This window comes from Egretta garzetta, unplaced genomic scaffold, assembly GCF_000687185.1.
Source record: "Egretta garzetta isolate BGI_Z169 unplaced genomic scaffold, ASM68718v1 scaffold94, whole genome shotgun sequence".
Classification (NCBI taxonomy): domain Eukaryota; kingdom Metazoa; phylum Chordata; class Aves; order Pelecaniformes; family Ardeidae; genus Egretta; species Egretta garzetta.
The window spans coordinates 8,784,731-8,805,068 of NW_009259683.1; the positions used below are offsets into that span (position 1 = coordinate 8,784,731).

General features: G+C 39.0%; 1 protein-coding gene across 1 annotated transcript in view; it reads left to right on the forward strand.

Annotated features, from left to right (window-relative positions):
* The window catches only part of TMEM196 (transmembrane protein 196), a 17,881-nt gene extending 371 nt beyond the window's left edge, over positions 1-17,510 (forward strand). The window contains exons 2-4 of the mRNA XM_009638685.2: positions 11,002-11,058; positions 12,884-13,138; positions 17,448-17,510. Of these exons, the coding sequence (XP_009636980.1) occupies positions 11,002-11,058; positions 12,884-13,138; positions 17,448-17,510 (375 nt within the window). The remainder of the gene's footprint in view (positions 1-11,001; positions 11,059-12,883; positions 13,139-17,447) is intronic.
* The last annotated feature ends 2,828 nt before the right edge of the window (positions 17,511-20,338 follow it).

Genomic DNA, 20,338 nt, shown 5'->3' on the forward strand with positions numbered 1-20,338 from the left:
GGGAGGCGGGGGGAAGACCCCATCATTCTTGCTCCTTTTCATTTTTCAATTTTGCTGTGAACAATTGAACTTTCTGTGAACCCATTCTCACACCTGGGAAAGCCCGATGCCTCGAGTGGAACATGGGCCATAGCTTATGATCTTTAAATTGACTGTGAGTTTTGCTTTTAAAAAAGAACAGCCCTGTCCCTTACGACAAGACTGTCAAAAGGTGTAAAATAACGTTGAGGGTATGTCAGCTGAGTTCTGAGCTTTTGGAGGAAAAAGAGAAAGAGGAAATGGGGAGGAAAAGGAAAGATATGTTCTCACGATCTGGGCACCCTGAGCTTCTTGTAAAATAAACAAAAATAATCAAACACCAATAATGGGTTAACAGAAGCAGCATGTTCATATCAGAGAGCATTTCTCACTTCTCAGAAACATTTCTTATTTTTTTTCAGTTTGAGATATGCATGTTTCTAGGAAGAATTTTCCTCCAAAAGGTTATTTGTATTTATGAAACAAAGAGTAGGAAATATTGAATATTCAGTCTAAACATGAGTGGGCATTTTTGAACTCCATAGCTGGTTTTGGCCAGCTTGGATTGTACAGCAGGATTTCTAAAAGGATTGTTTGCTTTGCTGGAGATAAGATGATAAACGCAAAACACTCTTGGTTATTCATCAGCATAACCTCTTGTAATTTATAGATTCATTCTGACAAAGCGCTTCATGCAATATTCTCACTGTCAATAATTATTAATTATTGACAACAGTCATAAATATTTTTGGCAGTGTATAAGCACACACATAATTCTGCACTGCAGAAGAGGTGGGTGAGAAATGAGAATGAAGACCAGATAAGACAAGACAGTGGCCAACAGGTAATGATATTATCAAAACCACTTCAAAGAGGAAGGTTTCTGGTCATTGTTGATGAAGAAGAAAGATTACTCAAAAACATGCACCCGTCTGAAGATTTAATGATGGAGGGGCAATATCCTGGGTTTCACTGAAGTCAAAGAGTTTTGACCAGTCAGTGAGATCAGTATTTTATGCAGTGATTGCATTTTGTGACAATGCTATCACAGCTGATATCATTTCATGACAATGCACATTTCCTGCACAACTGCCTCATTCATTTTTCTGGTTTCTGTTCCCCCAGAGTTTGTACTAGCCATAGATTAAGATCCTATTGCATTAGATGTTGGCTCCAAGGACCTTACAACCAAAGCTAGAGACAGATGTAGGATAAAAGGCTGTAAGGGAGTATAAAGAAACAACAAACCAAAATTGATTTGTATAACAGGTGGTTGCATTAACACACCAGCAGTCTGGCTGATTTCAAGCTGTTCGTAGGTAGAGTTTTAGAGAGGAATAAGACAGAGGACAATGAAGTGATTTTGCAGATGTTTATAGGACGTTCTCCCCATATGTGAGTGCAGAGGCACAGAAGGAAATCCAAAAGGACTTGTTTGAAAATGTAACAAGTGGGTAAAGAATACCCACAGCTAGAGCCAACAGAGGCAGACATCAACTGCTAGACCTGAGCAAACAACTGCAGGTTGGGTAGGCAGAGAGAGGCCACAAAGAAACTGTAAAGTTGAAGGAAGCAGCTTATGTTTCATGTAGTAGCAGAAATGAGAAATCACAGCAGTACACAGAGAGGGGTGACATGGTTATAAAGGCTTGCTTACTTTGCCTTGAACTAAAAATCTTTGGTCACCATGTCACCATTATGGCACCCTCTTTGTACCACTTCAGCAGTTCACATTTTCTGTTAGGTTGTGTTCTTCTGAGTAGAAGACTAGCAGGTGAGACAGACAAGAAAGTGGCCAGAAGTCTACCATTCTCCAGGGATGCTTAGGGCCATGGGCAACTAGGTCCAAACTAAAACAGCTGGAGAAAGGTTTGTTTGTACAATCCTCAGAACTGTCCTGCTGCAGAAATGGCATAAACTACCTTTCTGCTCACTGGATCTTACACTGAGCTCATGTTACTTGTATTAAAGTATATGTCTTGCATAAAATATGTTATTTTTTTCCGATTCACACTCTTGGACCACGGTTTTGCTTTGAGAAATGAACAATAAGGAAAAGAAAGGGGCATTAAAGGGGAAAACTAATACTTTGACATGTTAGGATGCAAACCACTGGAGTTAAGTTGAGCAGTGTCATGTTTCCTGTTGTAATTTAACTGGAAATATACTGAAAACCTTTGACCCTGTTCTATCCTTTACTCATGTGGGTGGAACTCAGCAGAGGCCCAAGTTCATAAGGAAGTAGATGAAGATAGCATCACCATGGAAACCTTGACCTGAATTCCTAAAATTTGGGCATCTTAAAATCATGCACATTCTAACTCCTACATGATACTTTGCATTTGGCGCATGTTAGCTTTCTTCTTAAAAGAGTTGTTCTTATTGTTCACTGTCTCCATTCAGCCAGATAATTTACTAACAGACCTAAGTTTAAGCATGTGAATCCCACCCATAGGATTAGAGATACAAGTGAAGTTAAGCATGGGCTGAAGTACTCTGATCACAGCATGCCCTGCATTATGCATAAGCAAGCCAGGGAAAGTGGAGTAGACAAGAGTGAAGAAATGGAAAGCCCAGACAATGTCTACATCAAAAATGCATGGAAATGGGAAAACAGTTTCTAAATTTGTTCTTATTGGAGTTGAGTTTGATTAAGACAGTAAGAGTGGTTAAAAAGTAGCCAGAAGAAAACAACTGAAGGTGTGACTGACTTCTCAAATTATCTGGAGCATGTGGGGATGACTATCCAATTTATTTTATACCATATCCAATCTGTTCTTTTAAAAATAGGCCACAGCTGCTGTATTGAAAAAAAAAAAAGGAAAATACAGTCCCATAAAACCAAAGGTGAACGTATTACTGATTTCTGGATTTTCTTCCTGTTTGTTGTGATTGCATTGGTAAAATCTACTCCACAGGCTGTACTCAGTGTCTACCAGATTTCCTTTTTCCAGAAACTGAGGTATATTTCTGAAATCCACCATTGCAATTCAGTTATGCGACGTACTATAGAAATGATCCAACCAATGAGCGTGCTGAACCACTAACACTGAAAGAATGACAGCACCCATAACAAAGGCTTTTGCACAAACAAAAAAAATCAGGAGATAATATTTCAAAAAGTATTCACAGATATTTTTTGAATGATCACATACTTTCCTATCTATATTCAGAACACAGTGGTTGCATCACTATCACTATGAGCCACAACTTTAGCCAAATATGCCATCTATCTTCATATGCAAGAGAGGTACCTGGTGATTCACCTATGGCTATCCCCCTCAAGAGTAGTAGTTTCTTCCCTTATGAAGACAAATATCTGAATGTATTTGATCAAGATATGCATTCTCTGGATGTTGGTCAGTCTGTCTGTCTGTCTGTAGGGGCAGAGTTATTGTTTCCATGATTTGTGAGTTTAGCACAGTGGAAGTCTGCTGCCCATTAAAAATCTGCATTTATAGTTTGGCTATGGATATTTGCTCCAAGTTGGCACTCAAAATATTTTATTTCAATGACTTTTTTTTTGTCCAGGATTTGAAGAAAAAGAAAAAGGTTCAGTCAGTATGGAACTCTCCCAGAGCAAGAACATCATTTTAGATTGTTAAATCAATGTTGGTGGCCTAAAATTTTAGAACATTAAATTTTGCATCTAGTTTTTACTGCTGCCAAGTTTCCTTTGGAAAGAACAGTGAAACTTTTTTTTTTTTTCAAAAGAACACTAAAAAAATCACATTATTGTTTAGCATGCAGACGTGATCCTACTTTATTTTAACATGTGCATTGCATTTTCATCAAACTGACCATATTTCTGGCTGGCTCCTGCTCCTGAAGAAATGAATCACAGCACTGTCAGTGAGCTCAGTGGAAGCTGGAGAGTGTTCTGTACCTATAGACAAGGGAGGATGTACCAAGTGCAGGAGCTTCTTGCCTTGCATGGAACCAGGACAATCCATGCCGGTTGAGAAGTCTTTCAGTAGTTTTTTTTTTATCATTCAGACACTCCAGAAGCATAAACCAATCTGGAAGACAGTTTATCCAAGGGGATAGACTTGCAGTGCCTGGCTTGTATGCAAAAGGATCTGTTGAATATAGACTGGCTTAAGCATATGCTTAAATGTTTTGCTGAGATAGGACAGTAGTTCACCTGCAGGGAATAATCTTTAATTTATTACTATTTATTACTATTTGAGACTAAAGCAGTCATACTCTAAACTAAATATTTGATATAAAAAAGCAACAAAACACATTATTTACTGTTTGTTATTCTGATAGGCCCTAAACAAGTAAATAAATATTATTATTTTGTGCTGAGAATTTGAGTATTTTTCCAGATGACCAGAGTTTTTTTGAATCCCTGATGGCAGGTAGACATTCAGGTCTAGTGACACATTTCTAAAGTTCCTTGAGTGTTTCTAAAAAACATTTCCTGCATCTCTGCAGGCCTAGAACCAGATGAAAGGGTTCTGCTTAAACACAGGGACTGGAATGGAATTTAAACTGCCTGAATCTGGCTTGTATCTGGCAAATCGGTGGGAATTGTAGCACCACCTGAGCTGATATATCTCACCTCAGCAGAGCCCCCCTCTCAGCATCGCTGATTTGGTGGGACCCAGGGTTGGGCTGTGGCAATGCTGTTGCTTCTGGTTCTGGATCTGGATGACTTGCAGCCGGCTCGACATTCCTGTCCCCTCAACCTCCTGCATGGGACAACAACAACATCATTAGAAGTTTCCATCCCCCTTTTGCAAGGATCATTGTGTTTCTTTATGGAGGGAACAGGCAAACATACTACCCAGGCTTGTTCTTTTTTCCCGTTGTAATTTTTCTCTAGTTTGATGTCTTTGTTTTCATGAGTGGATTCTGTGCCCTTTATGCCTGCACTAAGAAAACTTAATTCTTCTTCTGAAATACTGCTTCAAAGAAGAGTTATAACTGGAGATACCTTCTCTGCTCAGTTCGTTCATTAGGGTTTTCAGCTTTTTTCTCGTTTGGATATAGTCAAAGCAAAAAGATTATTAAACAGAATGGTCATTTCAAGATATTACTAATTTCAAATTCCTGGGTCTTCTCATGGAAGTCACATGTTTATACATTTCTAATGTAAAACACAGGTTTTCTGGTTTACCACCTGACAAGATTAGATAGAAGTGAAGTTGTTGATTCTGTCTTGATGGTTTATTCTTCCAAGTGGAGAATTATTTGAATAGGTATGATATTCTTGCATTTCCACTGTGTTATATTTAATTTTGGAGTAATTTCCCTTCCTCTGTTTCATCAGATATGTATGGATGACCCAGAACACCAGAGAGCTTTCACACAGTGCATGTAGTTTGGGCTTCTTTGTCATGAACACTAACTAGGGATCAAGCAGTCCTTATATTCAACAGGTTTGCTCTACTATTTTCTTCAGCCTCTCTCCAGAAATATTTCCATAAACAGTTTTCATTTTCTCAAGGGAATTATACTCACCATTGCTTTTGCTGTCTCAAAACAGAAGAAAGGTTTCTTAGGTTCAATACATAAAATAAAAATAGTTCTTTTTCTTCTGCATGATGGAAACCAACAAATCTTTGGCTCTCTGCAAATATAACTAAAACTGAATCTTTTTTTTTTTCAGACTACCAGTAAGAAAGCCCCATTTTTTTCCAGGAGAAAGTGAATTAGGCCAAGTCTTTTGTTCCAGAAAATATGAAATAGAGATGGATCCAAACCACAGAACTTGAATCTAAATTGAGATTTCAGCCTCCTTACCGAAATTTCTGGGTGTTTGGATCCGAGGTTTTGTTTCAAGCCCATATTTAATATAAAGTAAATTAAAGCAGGCTCAAAATAAACATTCTCATTTTCTGGGAGGTCTTTAGTTCATTATTCCAAAGTTAACAGACCAAAAGAGAGATTTTCAAACAAGCATATTGAACATAAGCAGGCACAGCTGCAGTGTGAATGGCAAAAACTCCATGGACAGTTAGACACTCCTGCATCTCCTTGCAATCACTCTGGTGCTATCAGAGGGACTCTGACTCTGCTAGGTCCCTGGCAAATCTTTACTGAAAGGGAAACTGAGGCACCCACAGCCCACTGAGTCTCTAAGTACCTTTTGTGCTTTGTAGTATCTTTCTTCGGACTATTTTACCCACTACCCACTACCCAAGAGTGGGTTCTGCCCCCATCGATTATCGTACGATACATTCAATCCTTGCCTCCTCTTGACATGAAATATCATGTATCATAGGAGGTATGAATAAGTCTGCAACCAAAAGTAACCCCAGAAGTAATGGGAATTGGTTGCAAATAGTGGTCTATGTAGGTTTTTAAATGAGATTTTGGATCTTTTAGCCTTTTATGATTTTTCTGATGAAAAGTAATTAAAAAAAAAGTCCAACAGGGAAACATCTGCTTCATGTCCCAGATGAAAGTCCCTCTCTGGCTCCCAGGGCATTTTGGAGGGCTTATTAATTTAGCTTATCCTTCACAAAATGTTTTAGCCATATTCTCGGCATGACTTGTGAACACTTCAACGATTGATCATTCTTTATAAGGAGCTTATCTTCAGTGATATATTTCTTTTCCACTTTGATTTACTTATTTTCAGCATGTGTTTGCCTTAACTTACTTCAGGTTTGACATGGTTAGAAAATGTAACTACATTTAAAGAGTCCAAGAGGTTGGTTGAGGATAATCAATGATCACGTAGAAAGGAGCAAGTCCTCAACATGACAGTATTAATTAGTCATTGGTAAACTCTAGTCCAGAATAGCTCAACAGCTATAAGTCAAGTTCAAATGGTATCACATATTGACATGAAGATGAAGTCCTTCAGGATAACCAAGAAGACACAGGGAGTGGCAAGACAGCCAAGCTCCTGGTGGCTGTATTCCAGTTGGCAGCATTACAAAATAGAAGAGTTCAAAATTAAAAGACAAACAGGAACAAACATAGAAAATTCCTTTTGAGTCTGATTCATACTCACATTCTTTTTCTGGTACAAAGAGCTACTATAGTTTCGCCCATCCACTTTTCACTACTGCTGACTACAACACTGCGACATGAAAAATTTTACAGGACATTACTATAGCATCAACAAAAGAATTCCCGAGTCCCTATAGCTGTTCTATATAGCTGTTTTTGTTAGCTGTTCTATCAAAAAGCAATGATTGGAGTCAATCATGTAATGTCCCACTGACTTCCTAATCTTTCTAGAGGTCTTTACATTGAGAAGCCTGATTAAGACAACTCTGCACGAGCAGTGTCGCTGTGCCCTGGGTATCACTAATATTCTCTCTAAAGCAGGTTTCTACTGCTTCCAGGGAATCAGACTCCTCTACAGCCTCAGAAGAGAGGGGTAAACTTGGCTTAACATTTTCAAAGCTTTGCATGAGGTTTAATTGCCTGACACTGTGGCTCAAATTCATCCACTGTTTTTGATAACAAAAACCTGCTGTCATAAGTGAATAACCACACTGGTTTTAGGGCAACCCTTTTCTCTGTGAATGTAATATACTGTCATCTAACAACCCCCAAATAATATTAATCTTTGCTACTGCCCAAATGCTTTTATTTCAAGGTTTTTAACATGTTCAGGCACACTAATGCATTCAGTTTCACAACTTGCTGGTCTCTAGCCATACACATTATAAACTTCGGCATGACCTTCCCGAGCTCACATGGAAGAATGAGGAAGAACCAGGAATACCCAACTCCTCTGAGTTCTCTGCTGAGTTCTTTAGCTACAGAACACCTTATTCCTTCTGTGTATATATATAAATATTGTAGATGTGCAGAAAGAGATAATAATACAGAGTATCCATACAGACCCTGACACAATAAAGTACTATCATAGAATCATTGAATATCTCAAGTTGGAAGAGACCCATAAGGATCATTGAGTCCAACTCCCTGCTCTTTTCAGAACTACCTAAAACTAAACCATACCACTAAGAGCATCATCCAGGCACTTCTTGAACTGTGACAGGCTTGGTGTCATGTCCTGGGGAGCCTGTTCCAGTGACTGACCACCCTCTCAGTGAAGAACCTTTTCCTAATGTCTAGCCTGAACTTCCCCTGATGCAGCTTCATTCCATTCCCTCGTGTCCTGTCACTGGTCACCAGAGAGGAGATCAGCACTTCCCTTTCTGCTGCCCGCCTTGAGGCAGTTGTAGACTGTGATGAGGTCACCCCTCAGCCTTCTCTTCTTCAAGCTGAACAAGCCAAGTGACCTCACCTGCTCCTCCTAAGTCCTTTCACCATCTTGGTCACCCTCCTCTGGACCCACTGTAAGAGTTTGATGTCCTTCTTATATTGAGGCACCCCAAACTGCACACAGTGCTTGAGCTGAGGCCGCATCAGCACAGTGTAGAGTGGGGCAACCACCTCCCTCGACCAGCTGGCTATGCTGTGCTTGAAGCACCCCAGGATACAGTCAGCCCTTTCGGCTGCCAGGGTGCACTGCTGACTCAATTTGCCATCAAGCCAGACCCCTAGCTCTCTTTCCATGGGGCTGTTCCCCAGCCTCTCATCTCCCCATTTGTATGTATAACCAGGTAGTCCCTCAGATACTTTAACAACTATGGAATACAGTAGTCACCCCTTGTTTTTGAGAAGCCACTACCTCAGGGCTTTCAGAGTTGCTCATTCACTATTCTTTGGATTTCAACTGGGAAATACCTTAGGTAATATATATGTATATGGCACTACATACAGGTGGTTTGGAAGGGTGCGTGTCCTGTCCTTGGAGAAGAGTAAAGAATAAGAGAACTGCCCAAAGTGGTAGGTTCTAATTCTGTGTGAATCTGTAGTTTTCTTGTTGCTCCTTTGGTCATATGCAAGGCTAATACAACTTGTTCATTACATTTTCTGCTGGTTAGCAAAGACTGCACAATGGAAATAGAAAGTCTTCTCTGATTGAAATCAATAATAAAAAATCCATTGACTCTAACAGGAGCAGAATTGGAGCATTCTTGAAAAAATAGGTGACATATTCTTTCAGCTTTTAAGGTAAATTATCAAAACAGTAGCTTTTTAAACAGTTATCATAGACTTGTTACAAGTGGAAACTATCTTTGATGATATCTTCCAGATCCTTTCTGTAAGCTTTCCAGAATTTATAAATTGTTCTTTATAGAAAATTTTCCTTTTAATCCTATTCAGTCCTACAGAGAGAAATTATATTATTAATCTGCTTTATCAAGTCTGACTGAATAGAACTTAATTACGGTGATGTCTTCAACAAAATTTTTTTGAGGTTTCTGCATTAATCTTGAGAAATAAAAAACACTACGTGTGAAAATCTGAAGCATGTCTTCAGCTGAAGGCAATCTGCAATGACAGGATTGGGAGTGAAACTCCAAAGCTTCACAGAAAGCCTGAGTGAAAACTTACAAGGTAGATGTGATAGTTTTGAGCTGAAACGTCCTCTGCCTCTGGGAACAAGACAGAGGGAGCCCTACCCATTGGTTTTTCGGTTGTTATTCCAATGAGTGAGCTCTAGTAGCAATAAGCAGTTGTATGTCCTGGTATGTCCTGAGCCATTCAGCACCATGCTCTACATGGCCCAGACCTCTCCATAAACAGATTGGTATTAAGTCCACAGCCCATGCTTAGTGTAGAGGTAAACAATATGCAAAATTTAACCATATTCATCTTGGGAACCGATTCAATGGGCCTGTCTCAGAGTAAAAATATATCTCAAGGCTTATGCTCAACTATATGCATGAACTACTCGGAGGGATATAAACTATGTGTTACAGCACCTCATCAACTGAGATACTGAAGCTGCAAAATTTTGGAGGGTAAATGAGATGTACATGCAATAGATTACACAGGCACTGAATGCTGTATAGGAATTCCTTTTTTTTTTTTTTTTCCACTTCTTATGTAACAGCCAGGTCTGTTCTGTGATTTAATCCTAAATCAAGGTCAAGCAGAACCTTTTTCTAGAAATACCATCTCAGTGCAAAAAGAATGTGGAAAAATCCAGGTTTAAAACTATGAAATTACTTCCCAATAGGGGTGCAGGGTTAGCTTTACCAAAAATAAGTAGCACAGGTTTCTTAATAAAAGTTTATGAGGTACCAGAGAAATCTTTTGACAGTATTACAAACACCTGGAGAAGGCCTTAATGCTTTCATACAACTGCTGTAGTTCTTACCACGACTGCTTCCTCAGGGACTGTTCATTGTTTCCTTCATTAAACTTTTTTGTAGGAGGAAAAAGTGACATCAGAGAACATAATTGGTCTTTGATGTAGGTCACTAGAAAGCATTAACACCTATTTGTATCAGCTGGTAGGGCATGTTTCTGTTTTTTCTTAATCAGTTTTTGCCTAATACTTGATGTGACAATTAGCAGACCAGTCTGTGAAAGGGAACAACATGAAAATATACAGACACCTTCATGCTCCCTCTTACAAAGTGGGCTATCTAGAGTCTAAAACAGATTTTCCTATGTGTTCAGTGTAGCCACACCAAAAGTTCTACTCGTATTTACACCTGCATCCACAGAGGGGACTGAATTGAATTCTTGCCCAGAGTTCTTGAGGACAACAATCCATGTATGATCCCTCAGTCGTTCACATGGTAGGATCAAGACACTAAGTACCAGGTATGCTTGAAAGTAAATTATTTGGATCACTGACTACTACCTTGCTAAACTTTTCTGAGGGAAAAAAAAGAGTAAAAAGGCATCTTTTGCTTGCAACATTGGGTTTTTTTTCATGTTTTGTTTACCAAGCAAAAGTAGAATATTTCTTTTTTTATGAGTAATCATCCTCAGTCTGACTCCTCATTCCAGTTTCTTCTTCTCGGATAAGCGTGTTTATGGTTGAGTTGTAACTTCCTGAAATATAAGGTTTGTGATAAAAATGCTGACCGCAACTGTAACCATTGCCTGACCTGCTGTTGTGGTCACCACTACAGCAACACAGCAGGATTTAAATTTGAGACCTTAAATGATGAAATAATCAGTTGTTTTTTTTTTTCTTTGCAGTTTCTGCTTTGTGGCATATGTGGAATATTGTGCGCCAAAAAAAAATCTGGACTTGTGGTAAGTTTTTCCACTGCATATATAACACATAAGTATTTGAAAAGCATACTTATCTAACATGAACTCCTTACTGGGGGCTTTCTGATAAGAAGTCAGTAAAAATTACAAGTCAACAGTCCAAAAAAGCAATCAGTACTTTGCGTTAATCAAGCAAAACAAGGCAGTTCTGAAATGGCCTATTTAGGTCATGCCTATTTAAGCCACACATCCCTATTTAATCCCATCTAGATAAATATGGATGGAAAACCTGTTGACACAAACTTATGTCAAGTCAATAAAAAGTTCCGCAATAACTTTACTGGATTGTAACTTCTCTCCTTCAATAACCCATTTCTGTAAAGTGTGGCATGACTGGGCTGCCACCTCAAGGACCAAGTTTGATTCTACATATCATAGCTGTTCACTTTTTTTATAACTTCTTTTTGCAATCAGAATCATGAATAAGCCAGTTTTAAAGTGACAGCATATGTTTTCTGTCTCTTCTAAGAATTACAAGTACAGTAATTTTTCTGACTGCAGCAAAATGGTGTTATTACTACACAAGTCACAGCAGAACGTTATGTAAAGACATGATCCTATTGTAAGTGATAATGTCTGGCTTAATTTTCTGTCAGCTTGATTATTCTGCCATATTCAGATGGGAGTCACGTAAAACCAGCGTAAGTGTAAAGGGAATCAAGATCTCTCAGATTATTTTTTAATATCAATGAGTTATCCTAAACCCTGTTACAATGACAGTCTCATTTCTTAAAGCATGTGGACAATAACCAGTTTCTAAAAGCTGTCTGTTCTGGTGGTCTCATGGCATAGTCACTTCCCGGTGGACTGCAGCATACAGCCTGAATGCCACATTTCTGATGAAATTCTCATCCTAGTTGTCTACAGAAGTGGTCTGTAAAGCTCCATAAATTGTTCCTGCCACAGTAGATAAGTACATATACAAAGCCATACTGAGTAACATCAAAGGCCCATCTAGATGAACATCTGACGGGCTAGCAGTATCAAAGGGAGTGAATAAGGCAATAATTTAGTGGTGTCTCCATAATAAGGTCTTTTGCCCTTGAGTCATTTGTGGCTCAAGGACATCCTGAACCAGGGTGGCATTTTTGTGATTAAAGTGATAGGAGGTCTTTAAACATGTCTCATTAATTGCAGCCTGTTTCACATCCTTCTAAAGCTCCCAGAAATATTTTAACCAAGTTAAAAACAAGCAAACAAACAAACACATAGTCACCACACTGACCTTCTATAGAGCTGCATCACAGATGTCTCTGTTGTTTTTCTTGCTTCTTTGTCCAGCACATTAACCTTGAACGCTTTTGAAGTCCCCATAACAGCTGTAGAAAGCCTCCAAACTGCTGTCTGACTGAACAAATCAGAATTAAACAGGAGGCAGAGTCAGATGGCACACAAAGCAAGAGAGATTCGCTGCAAATACATTAGGTGTTCACTCCTGAGGAGTGGTGAGAAACTGCACAACAGAAAATTATGACACATTCTGTCATGCTACTGTTTTGAATGAGACGCTGGAAATCAGAAGATTTGTGTCCTAGTAGTCCTTCCATTGACTAGCTTTTAACATGAGCAACTCATCCTACCCAGCTTTATCTTACATGCAACATCAATCTTAAGTCTTGTACGCTAGAAGGTACTGTACTCCCTTGGAGCTCTGTGGGAGCTGAGGGAGTTAAAAATGTCTGTGCAGTGTTTTGCAGTCCATGATGCTATCGAAGCACTGAATAATGGTTAGTCTCATTTTTTATATGAATGAATCTGTCTCTGAAAAATGTTACTGTGACATAACCTCTCTTGTCTTTCCTGACAGATGATACTTTTTTCTGCCTGTTGCATCTGTGGACTAATCGGAGGAATCTTAAATTTTCAATTTCTTCGTGCTCTGACAAAGAAGTCATCTGCTCTCTATTCTTTGCATCTTGCCTCCATGTCTCTTGCATGCATTGGAATTGGTGGTTGCACCCTTTCTTCATGGCTCACTTGTCGGCTAGCCAGCTATGAACAAAGGCGAATGTTCTCAGAAAGAGAACACTCATTGCATCACTCCCATGAAATGGCAGAAAAAGTGAGTTGTGTGTCCTCCCTTATTTGTTCTGCTTCTCCTAAAATGCTACTGTATGTGTTAATGCTTACAATTGGCAAGAGATGTATTCAGTTTTCAGTTTTATATGAGAAAGAGCTTCTGGGAAATGAAACGCTGCCATTCTGTGTAAGCTTTATTACATTGCATTATATGGAGCTATTTTTAGGTACTGTGTATTTGCAGTACATCCATTTCAATGAAGTACATCCATTTTCAACATAATTCCATTGTATAGCTATTCAAGGGCTTAGCTGCTAAATATAGCACTTCATAAATAATTGGAAGCCTTATTAATATGGATTATCATGTATCGTACTGTGAAAAAGCACAGAATGCTTTCTGTAACCACATCATTGCATGCTTCCAGGATTTAATCAATTTCTTCCTCTCCCAAGTACTCAGCTTATAAAGTAGGTTATTTAAACACAAAAGCCACAGTTCACGAAACTAGATGACTAAACCTGCGCACCTAAGGGCATATTTAGACACCTAAATGAAACTGGTCGGATCTGCAGCAGCAGTGAGCATTTATTGCCTTTCTCTCTTAAAAGGAAGTTTCCCAAGGTGTCTAGGTCTATGTTTAGGTTCTGAAACTTAAGCTGCCAAAGTTGAGAACATAGGGCCAAAAGAATTAACTGAACAGAATTCTTGAAATCAGCTCCTTGGATTTACAGATCTGATTAATATTTGAGGAGTAAAATGTTCACTGACACCCTGTGCTTTACATTTGGACTTCATATCCAATGCCTTTCATTTGAGAAAATGAGTAGAGAAGGGAACAAAAGTCAAGTGGACCGCCCATCTAAACCTCCACGTGCAAGTTTGCATTACCATTAAGCTCTACAGTCTGTATCATATCTGCTGAGACCTCTGAACAGTGGAGTGAGGATTAATTCATTGAGACTGTAGAACGTTTTCAGATTCCCTGACAAAACACAATATAGCAGTTAATTGTAAATTAAGTAAAGCATTAAGTAAAAATGACTTGTCACTATTCTTCACTTTCTTAACTGAGATGAGACTCCGAGTGGAAATACAGACTGAGTTCACCTTAGAAGATATTTGAAACATGTTTTAAAAAGTTAAATAGCAAAGGTTACAACAGTAAAATAAAACAGGGTGACAAAATCACGAGAAGAGATACATTTCTCCCTCTCATTTTAAAATGAAGCAGAATTCTGATGAGCTGTGTAGGCAAGTATGACCATGGTCTTGCAGATGGTAGGCTAGGTCCTGCCTTTCAAAGAGGCTCTTGCCTCAAGAAGGACAAAGATGAAGCCCATTTGAGAGAAAAAGAGAAAAGTATATAAAAAAAAAATAAATATCCTGGGAAGAAAACCCTTTCAAAATAGAAGCACCTGCCAGCCCTACCAATTTGGGCTGAAGATGACCATGTACAGTGACAGTTCACTGCCTCCTTCCCTGGCCTGTTGATCTACTGAGTTTTTAGACACTTATCAGTGAGGACTGTCAGGCGCCCACTTATCTTGGGTGAAGGGCCATGATGCTTGTGCAGAACAACTCTATTGCACATGCTCAGTGAATGTGGGATGCACCCTACCGATGGTGGATTCCCTGCATGTGTGTTGTAGAGTCAAGTATGCATGTGTAGATGGTCTGATCTGGGACTTCTTAGACCTACAGTCTGTGGACAGCCTGCTGGTGGCAGGTTTGAGTATATTAGCTCAAGGCAAGCCCCTAAAAAATAATGAAGACTACTTAAAAGCTTAAATTACGACCTGATTTAGAAAATAGCTTTAAAGTGTTTTATATATAAGACTATTTTGTATATTTATACTGATATACAGTAATATAGACATGTACTGCATGTGCATTTGTTTGTGCTATATTTATTGTATAATTGTTATATTTATATTAGAGATTGAGGGGTATTGAAATAACCGACCTGCCCAGCTGCCCGGTGGTTCCCCCGACACCAGAGTTACCTCCAAGGTACGCTGAACACTAGGGAGCTACCATGTTGTTATGTCACTTCAGGAAGTGCCACCTCTAAGAGGAAGTCATAGTTTCAGCTAATCAAAGTTGGCTGATGCTGTGATGTCACTCTGAGTCAGGAATGGTGCTTCCAGGTGGTGACATAATCCTACATGGTGAACGCTGCAGTCTGGAAGTAAGTTGAGTATTTAAAATATTCACCCTAGTTATAGACATCCAAATGCTCCTATTTGGATGTTGCCACCATTGCCTCACTTTGCTTCTAATCTGTGTGCTCCTTCGTTTCTTGAATTCAGCAATGTTTTTTAATTTATTAATACTTTTATTTTTGAAAATAGAAATACTGGGGAAAAGAAATTATTTTCAGTATTTTCTGAAATGATGATATTCCAATAGCTGTTGTCTGCAGAGGATTCAAGTGATAAAGCCTGACAAAAGGAAACTTACACTTGCTCATGAGTAGTCTTCGGATAGATTACTATCAAACTGTGGCTGACTGATAGTTAATATTAAATGGCTTTGGCATTCTTGGTCCTTTTCCCAGCTGACCAGTATCTTCAGCATAGATCCAACCAAGCGATTAGGCACCTACAAACAGGCAAACATAGTGCCTTGTTTCAGAGAAGGCAGCCCCCAGACCGGGATCCTGAGTTCAGTGTTAGGGGTGCATGTTCGTCTCCAGTGTATGAGCAGAATACGGCACCATACAAAAACATCCAACACCATCACCTGCCAAATGGAGAGTTGGGTGGTAGAAAATGCTCAAAATTAGCCAAGTTTGCACAGCGTCTTTTCTCTGAAACTTACACTTGATTCAGGAGTATTAACTGGCAAATCTACTTGGTTTGATGGCCCCAAGTTTACTTTGTAGAGAGGAATAGCACACCCCTTCTTTCAAAAACTGTGAAGGCAACATGTAAGTCTTGCGAGCTACTTCAAAATGTAGCTGCTAATACCTGAGACGGGAGACACCAGTGCTTCTACTTTATGTGAAACTTTGAGTTCTGGTCTCTGCCTCCCAAATTATATAGAAATCAAATATTGTGGATTAAAAGAAGAGAGAGAAAGATTCAGTCTAGGAATGAAGACCAGGTCCCATAATTTTCTCTTTACCAAGAGTCTCAGCTACTATGTTATATAGGCTCTTTCTTTCTCTTTCTCTCTCTCTCTGTTTAGCCTGATGAATCTTGCTTTACTTTCATCATAGAAACTTTCACAAGAAGCAGGAAAACCAAATCCCTTTTCTTCCATATTTTCTCCTACTGTACCTAGGAGGTGGAAGAGGAAAAGTTAATTTTTCCATGAAAAGAAAAGCTTCTGGTTATCATGCAAATATTTTAGAACTAGCCCAACAGTGGCACCTCTACCTCATCTACCTGAATTTTAAATAGAATAGCCCAAACTGCATGTTTATGTGTGTCCATTCCTCTGGGCATAGTTGGATGTTCCCTGGGATCTGTCGTTGGACATAAGAGGCAGATCAATTCATGTCTGCATCTTGACTCAATTTGGTATGAAATAGGCCAAGGACTGCTCAGGATAATGCAGTTCTGAGCATAAACTCCGTATGATTTTGCAGCCTTGAAGACCAGAGCGGTGCTTAATGAATGTAGCCATATCCAGGCTTAGGCAGCTGCTAAGGAGGTAATGTTTGTATTGCAATTTGAGAATTAGAAAATCTAACTCCAAACAAATCTTGGTTTAGGTGCTTTAGGATTCTGACTCATGATCAGGTCAGCTTACTCCAGGATGACTCATCTGCCACTTGAGTAGCAATTGCTGAACTGCTAAAAATTGTAGTCTGACATATTAAGGGAAAACCAAAATCAGTCCCATCCAAAGGCAAGCAGTCATAACCCTTACATCCTGTTTGGATCTAGACCTACTTCCCTAATGTCTATCCCAGCTAGCATTGAATGGCATCTGTTTGTAGCATGTCAGTGCAGGAAAAGGTTTGAATGGAAACGAAAACTTAATTACCATCTCGTTCCTTTGTAGACTACCACACAAGCTTGAGTTGACGCACTTTCAAAGGACAACATCACAAAACTTGCACGGATGCCATCAATGCTGTATATGTGGTCTGAGAGTAATGTCCAACTCAATCAGTATCAATAAGTCTATCAGCTTTCAAATGTACTCAATTTATGTAGGAAGGAGTGTGATTTCTTTTTTTTTTTACAGTGAGATTTATCAAGCCAAATAAAAATGTAAAGTTTTTCTGAATGTTTGAAATTCAGAGTTTGTTAAATTTTTATTACAACCTTAACTAACTAAATTTCAAACACAATAAAATAATTGCAATTTTAATTAGTGTTTTCTATTCTTGTTGCAGGAAATGACAGACAACCTAAGCAATGGTGGCCCACATCTGATTTATAATGGAAGTGTATATTAAGAGATTTTAAAAAGTCCCATGGAAAGAAGTGGTTTTAGATTTTTCTTCGGGAAAAAAATAGACTCCAAGAAACTGAGAAAATGGACCTATCTTAGCTTTTATGGCTCAAATGTCACAACTGCAGAACAGCACAGTTGCATTTCCCTTTTAGAAACATGTTCAAAATTTGTCTCCTAAACATTTTGTGGATATACAATATTTATTCACTTCCTGGCTACTCTCTTTTGTTTTTTTGTCTGAATAACTCTTCAGAATTGTGATAGTATTTGAAACAGACTTCTCAAGACTATTCTTCTCATGAAGACTCAAAAACCAGAAAAAAAAAATTAAACTGGAGCACATTTAGCCCAGTCACAGGATTCCTAGAGAGAAGAGGGCAGAGGAAGGATGGCTCAGGGGAATCTTTTTCTCATCCCCACTTAGCAGCATCTGGTGTAATCTGATGGCTTCAGACCATGTGGCATGGTACCAGCAACGCATCTGCACAGTCCCCCCTCCCTACATCGCAAATGCATCCAGCCTCAGTTTTTCCAGTAGATCGTATCAAAAGAAAGTGCAAATTACTCTTCCAAAAGGCTCCCATTTCACATTCAGAGTGTAAACAAACAGTGTGCTGAAAACACCACCAATGTCTTTGTTTTGAAAGACAGAATGCTCTAAGAATGCCATAAATCAAAACCTCAACAATGCCTTGTTGTAAAGAAATTGTAAATATTTCCGATTTGTGAATGAAGTATATTTCGTAATTTGTTCATAAAAGATGACAAATAAAATGAAATCTAAACCAGAGGTTTTAGAGAGATCTTTGGGGTTTTTTTCTTGTTAGAAAGATCTTGCAAAGCTGAACTGTCATGCTTGCAGTTTTGGCCAACACATTGAAAGGCTCCTGAAGGGGTGAAGCAAGCTCAAAAAGGAGAAAAACAAAGGCTGAACAGAGACATGGTCAAGGTCAGAACACGCTGGCAATTCTGCACACCCACAACAGAGTTTGGGGTCTGTTAAAGCAGTGTCTGTGTTAAGGCAGCAGCTTTAACTGAGCCCAAACTTTATTGTAGGACCTACTGGCTCATATAGCCATGAAAAATGGAAGATGTAATCTGTAACAGAACATATACAGCATAGCACTCATGTATAATATTCATATAAAATCACTCATATGTTACATAGTGAGTCTATGACTGTGCTCTAAAGCCCAGCAGTTCACCATGAGTTTGAGATGTGAGCATTATTGATGACTGCCAACATCTGGTGATTTATGCCCACGTTCCCAGGCAAGTGAGAATAGAATCTTATTATTATTCAAACCATGCCATAAAACCCTCTAGAAATGATATTAAATTTTTTTGTAAATCTAGATGGTATAAAATTATCTTTAATTCAATTATCTTACGATTTTCTAAGTCTGTAAGGGAGTTTTGCATCTAATTACAACACAAGAAACATCTTCTCTGTGATTTAAGGCTCTCACTTAAACTTCATGAAAATTAGTTGGACGGTTAAGCTTGTGAGTCAAAAACTGGTCCACCTTATGAGGTTTCTCTTCACTTATCTACTGTTTCAAAGGGCTTTTGAATCTTCTCTAAGCCCCTGATATACTAATACGTATTACATACACTAGTAATTGCTAATGAGACTGTTCAAGTTCATAAAGAATACGGATACTGTCATAGCAAAAGAATTAGATGTTAAGGTATCTCTGCTCAAGGAAAGTCCTCCCCTTCCCAGGTCCTACCAGCCTTTAGACTGTCTCCTCTGCTATGTTCCAGCTTGTTTGGGCTCTTTATAGGTGCCATTGCCTCTTCAGCTTGATGCTTCTCTTCCTCAGCAGCAGGAAACATGGGACATATCTGTCCCCAGTATGTGCCCCTTCTGGGAGCACTTTTGCTGCAGCTCTTGACACAGCCTCCCAAGGCAGGACTAGTTCTAAGTTGGCTGCAGAGTTTCATACAGGCTGAAGACAGCCACACTGGACATGGAACCAGAGGAGGTGGTTCTGTAAGATCCCCCTCCTCATTGCATCAGTACTAAGAGTGTAAAAAGGCTTTATCAAAGAAAAGCAAGAGTAAAATTAAAAAATGACTGAAAAATCCACCTCAGAACTACCTGGCTGGTGTTCAACACCTCAGGGCTAGGAACTGTAGCTTCAGATCCTAGCGAGTGGTTTGGAATTGCAGTTCAGAATCTGCTCAGGAATGACATGAAAGAACACACCATAACACTACCCATACTCTTATCACAAACATTTCATTTCCCAGGTTGGTAGTGAGAGTATAGGATGGTGCAGGGGAATAGCTGATTCTTCTACATCCAACATAGCAGTCCAGTACAACAGACACTTTCTCATGCTTTGGAAAGGAAAAGCGGATACGTTCTCCAAACTCACAATGTTTGAAGCCTTACTGTAACTTATGAAATACAACCACACCACTTCTGCTGCTTTTCAGAGGGTGCTAGAAGGAGAGAGGAGAGATCTGGGCCCCAGAGAACAAAAAATTCAATCGTTTGGGGTTTTTTTTCTTATTTTGCTGCCAAGCCTGTATAGAATGCAGAAAAACTGACTGGTCCCTGCATTAAAAAAGAAAAGCCTTGAAATTGCAAAGCTGGAATTCAAAAGACTTATGAACAAATGTGACCAAGAAGATGGCTCCTACCTGAGACAAAGAGGATCAGAATTCTTAAATTCAAAGTAAATTACCATAATATATGGATGTGGCAAGGGAATTCTAAGAAATGTCTCATTTTATTTAATGAAGTTTTGTTCCGTAACTGCATACAGAGTCCAACTGTAATGGAAATATTTTCTGTATATTTTCATTACCAGTACAGCT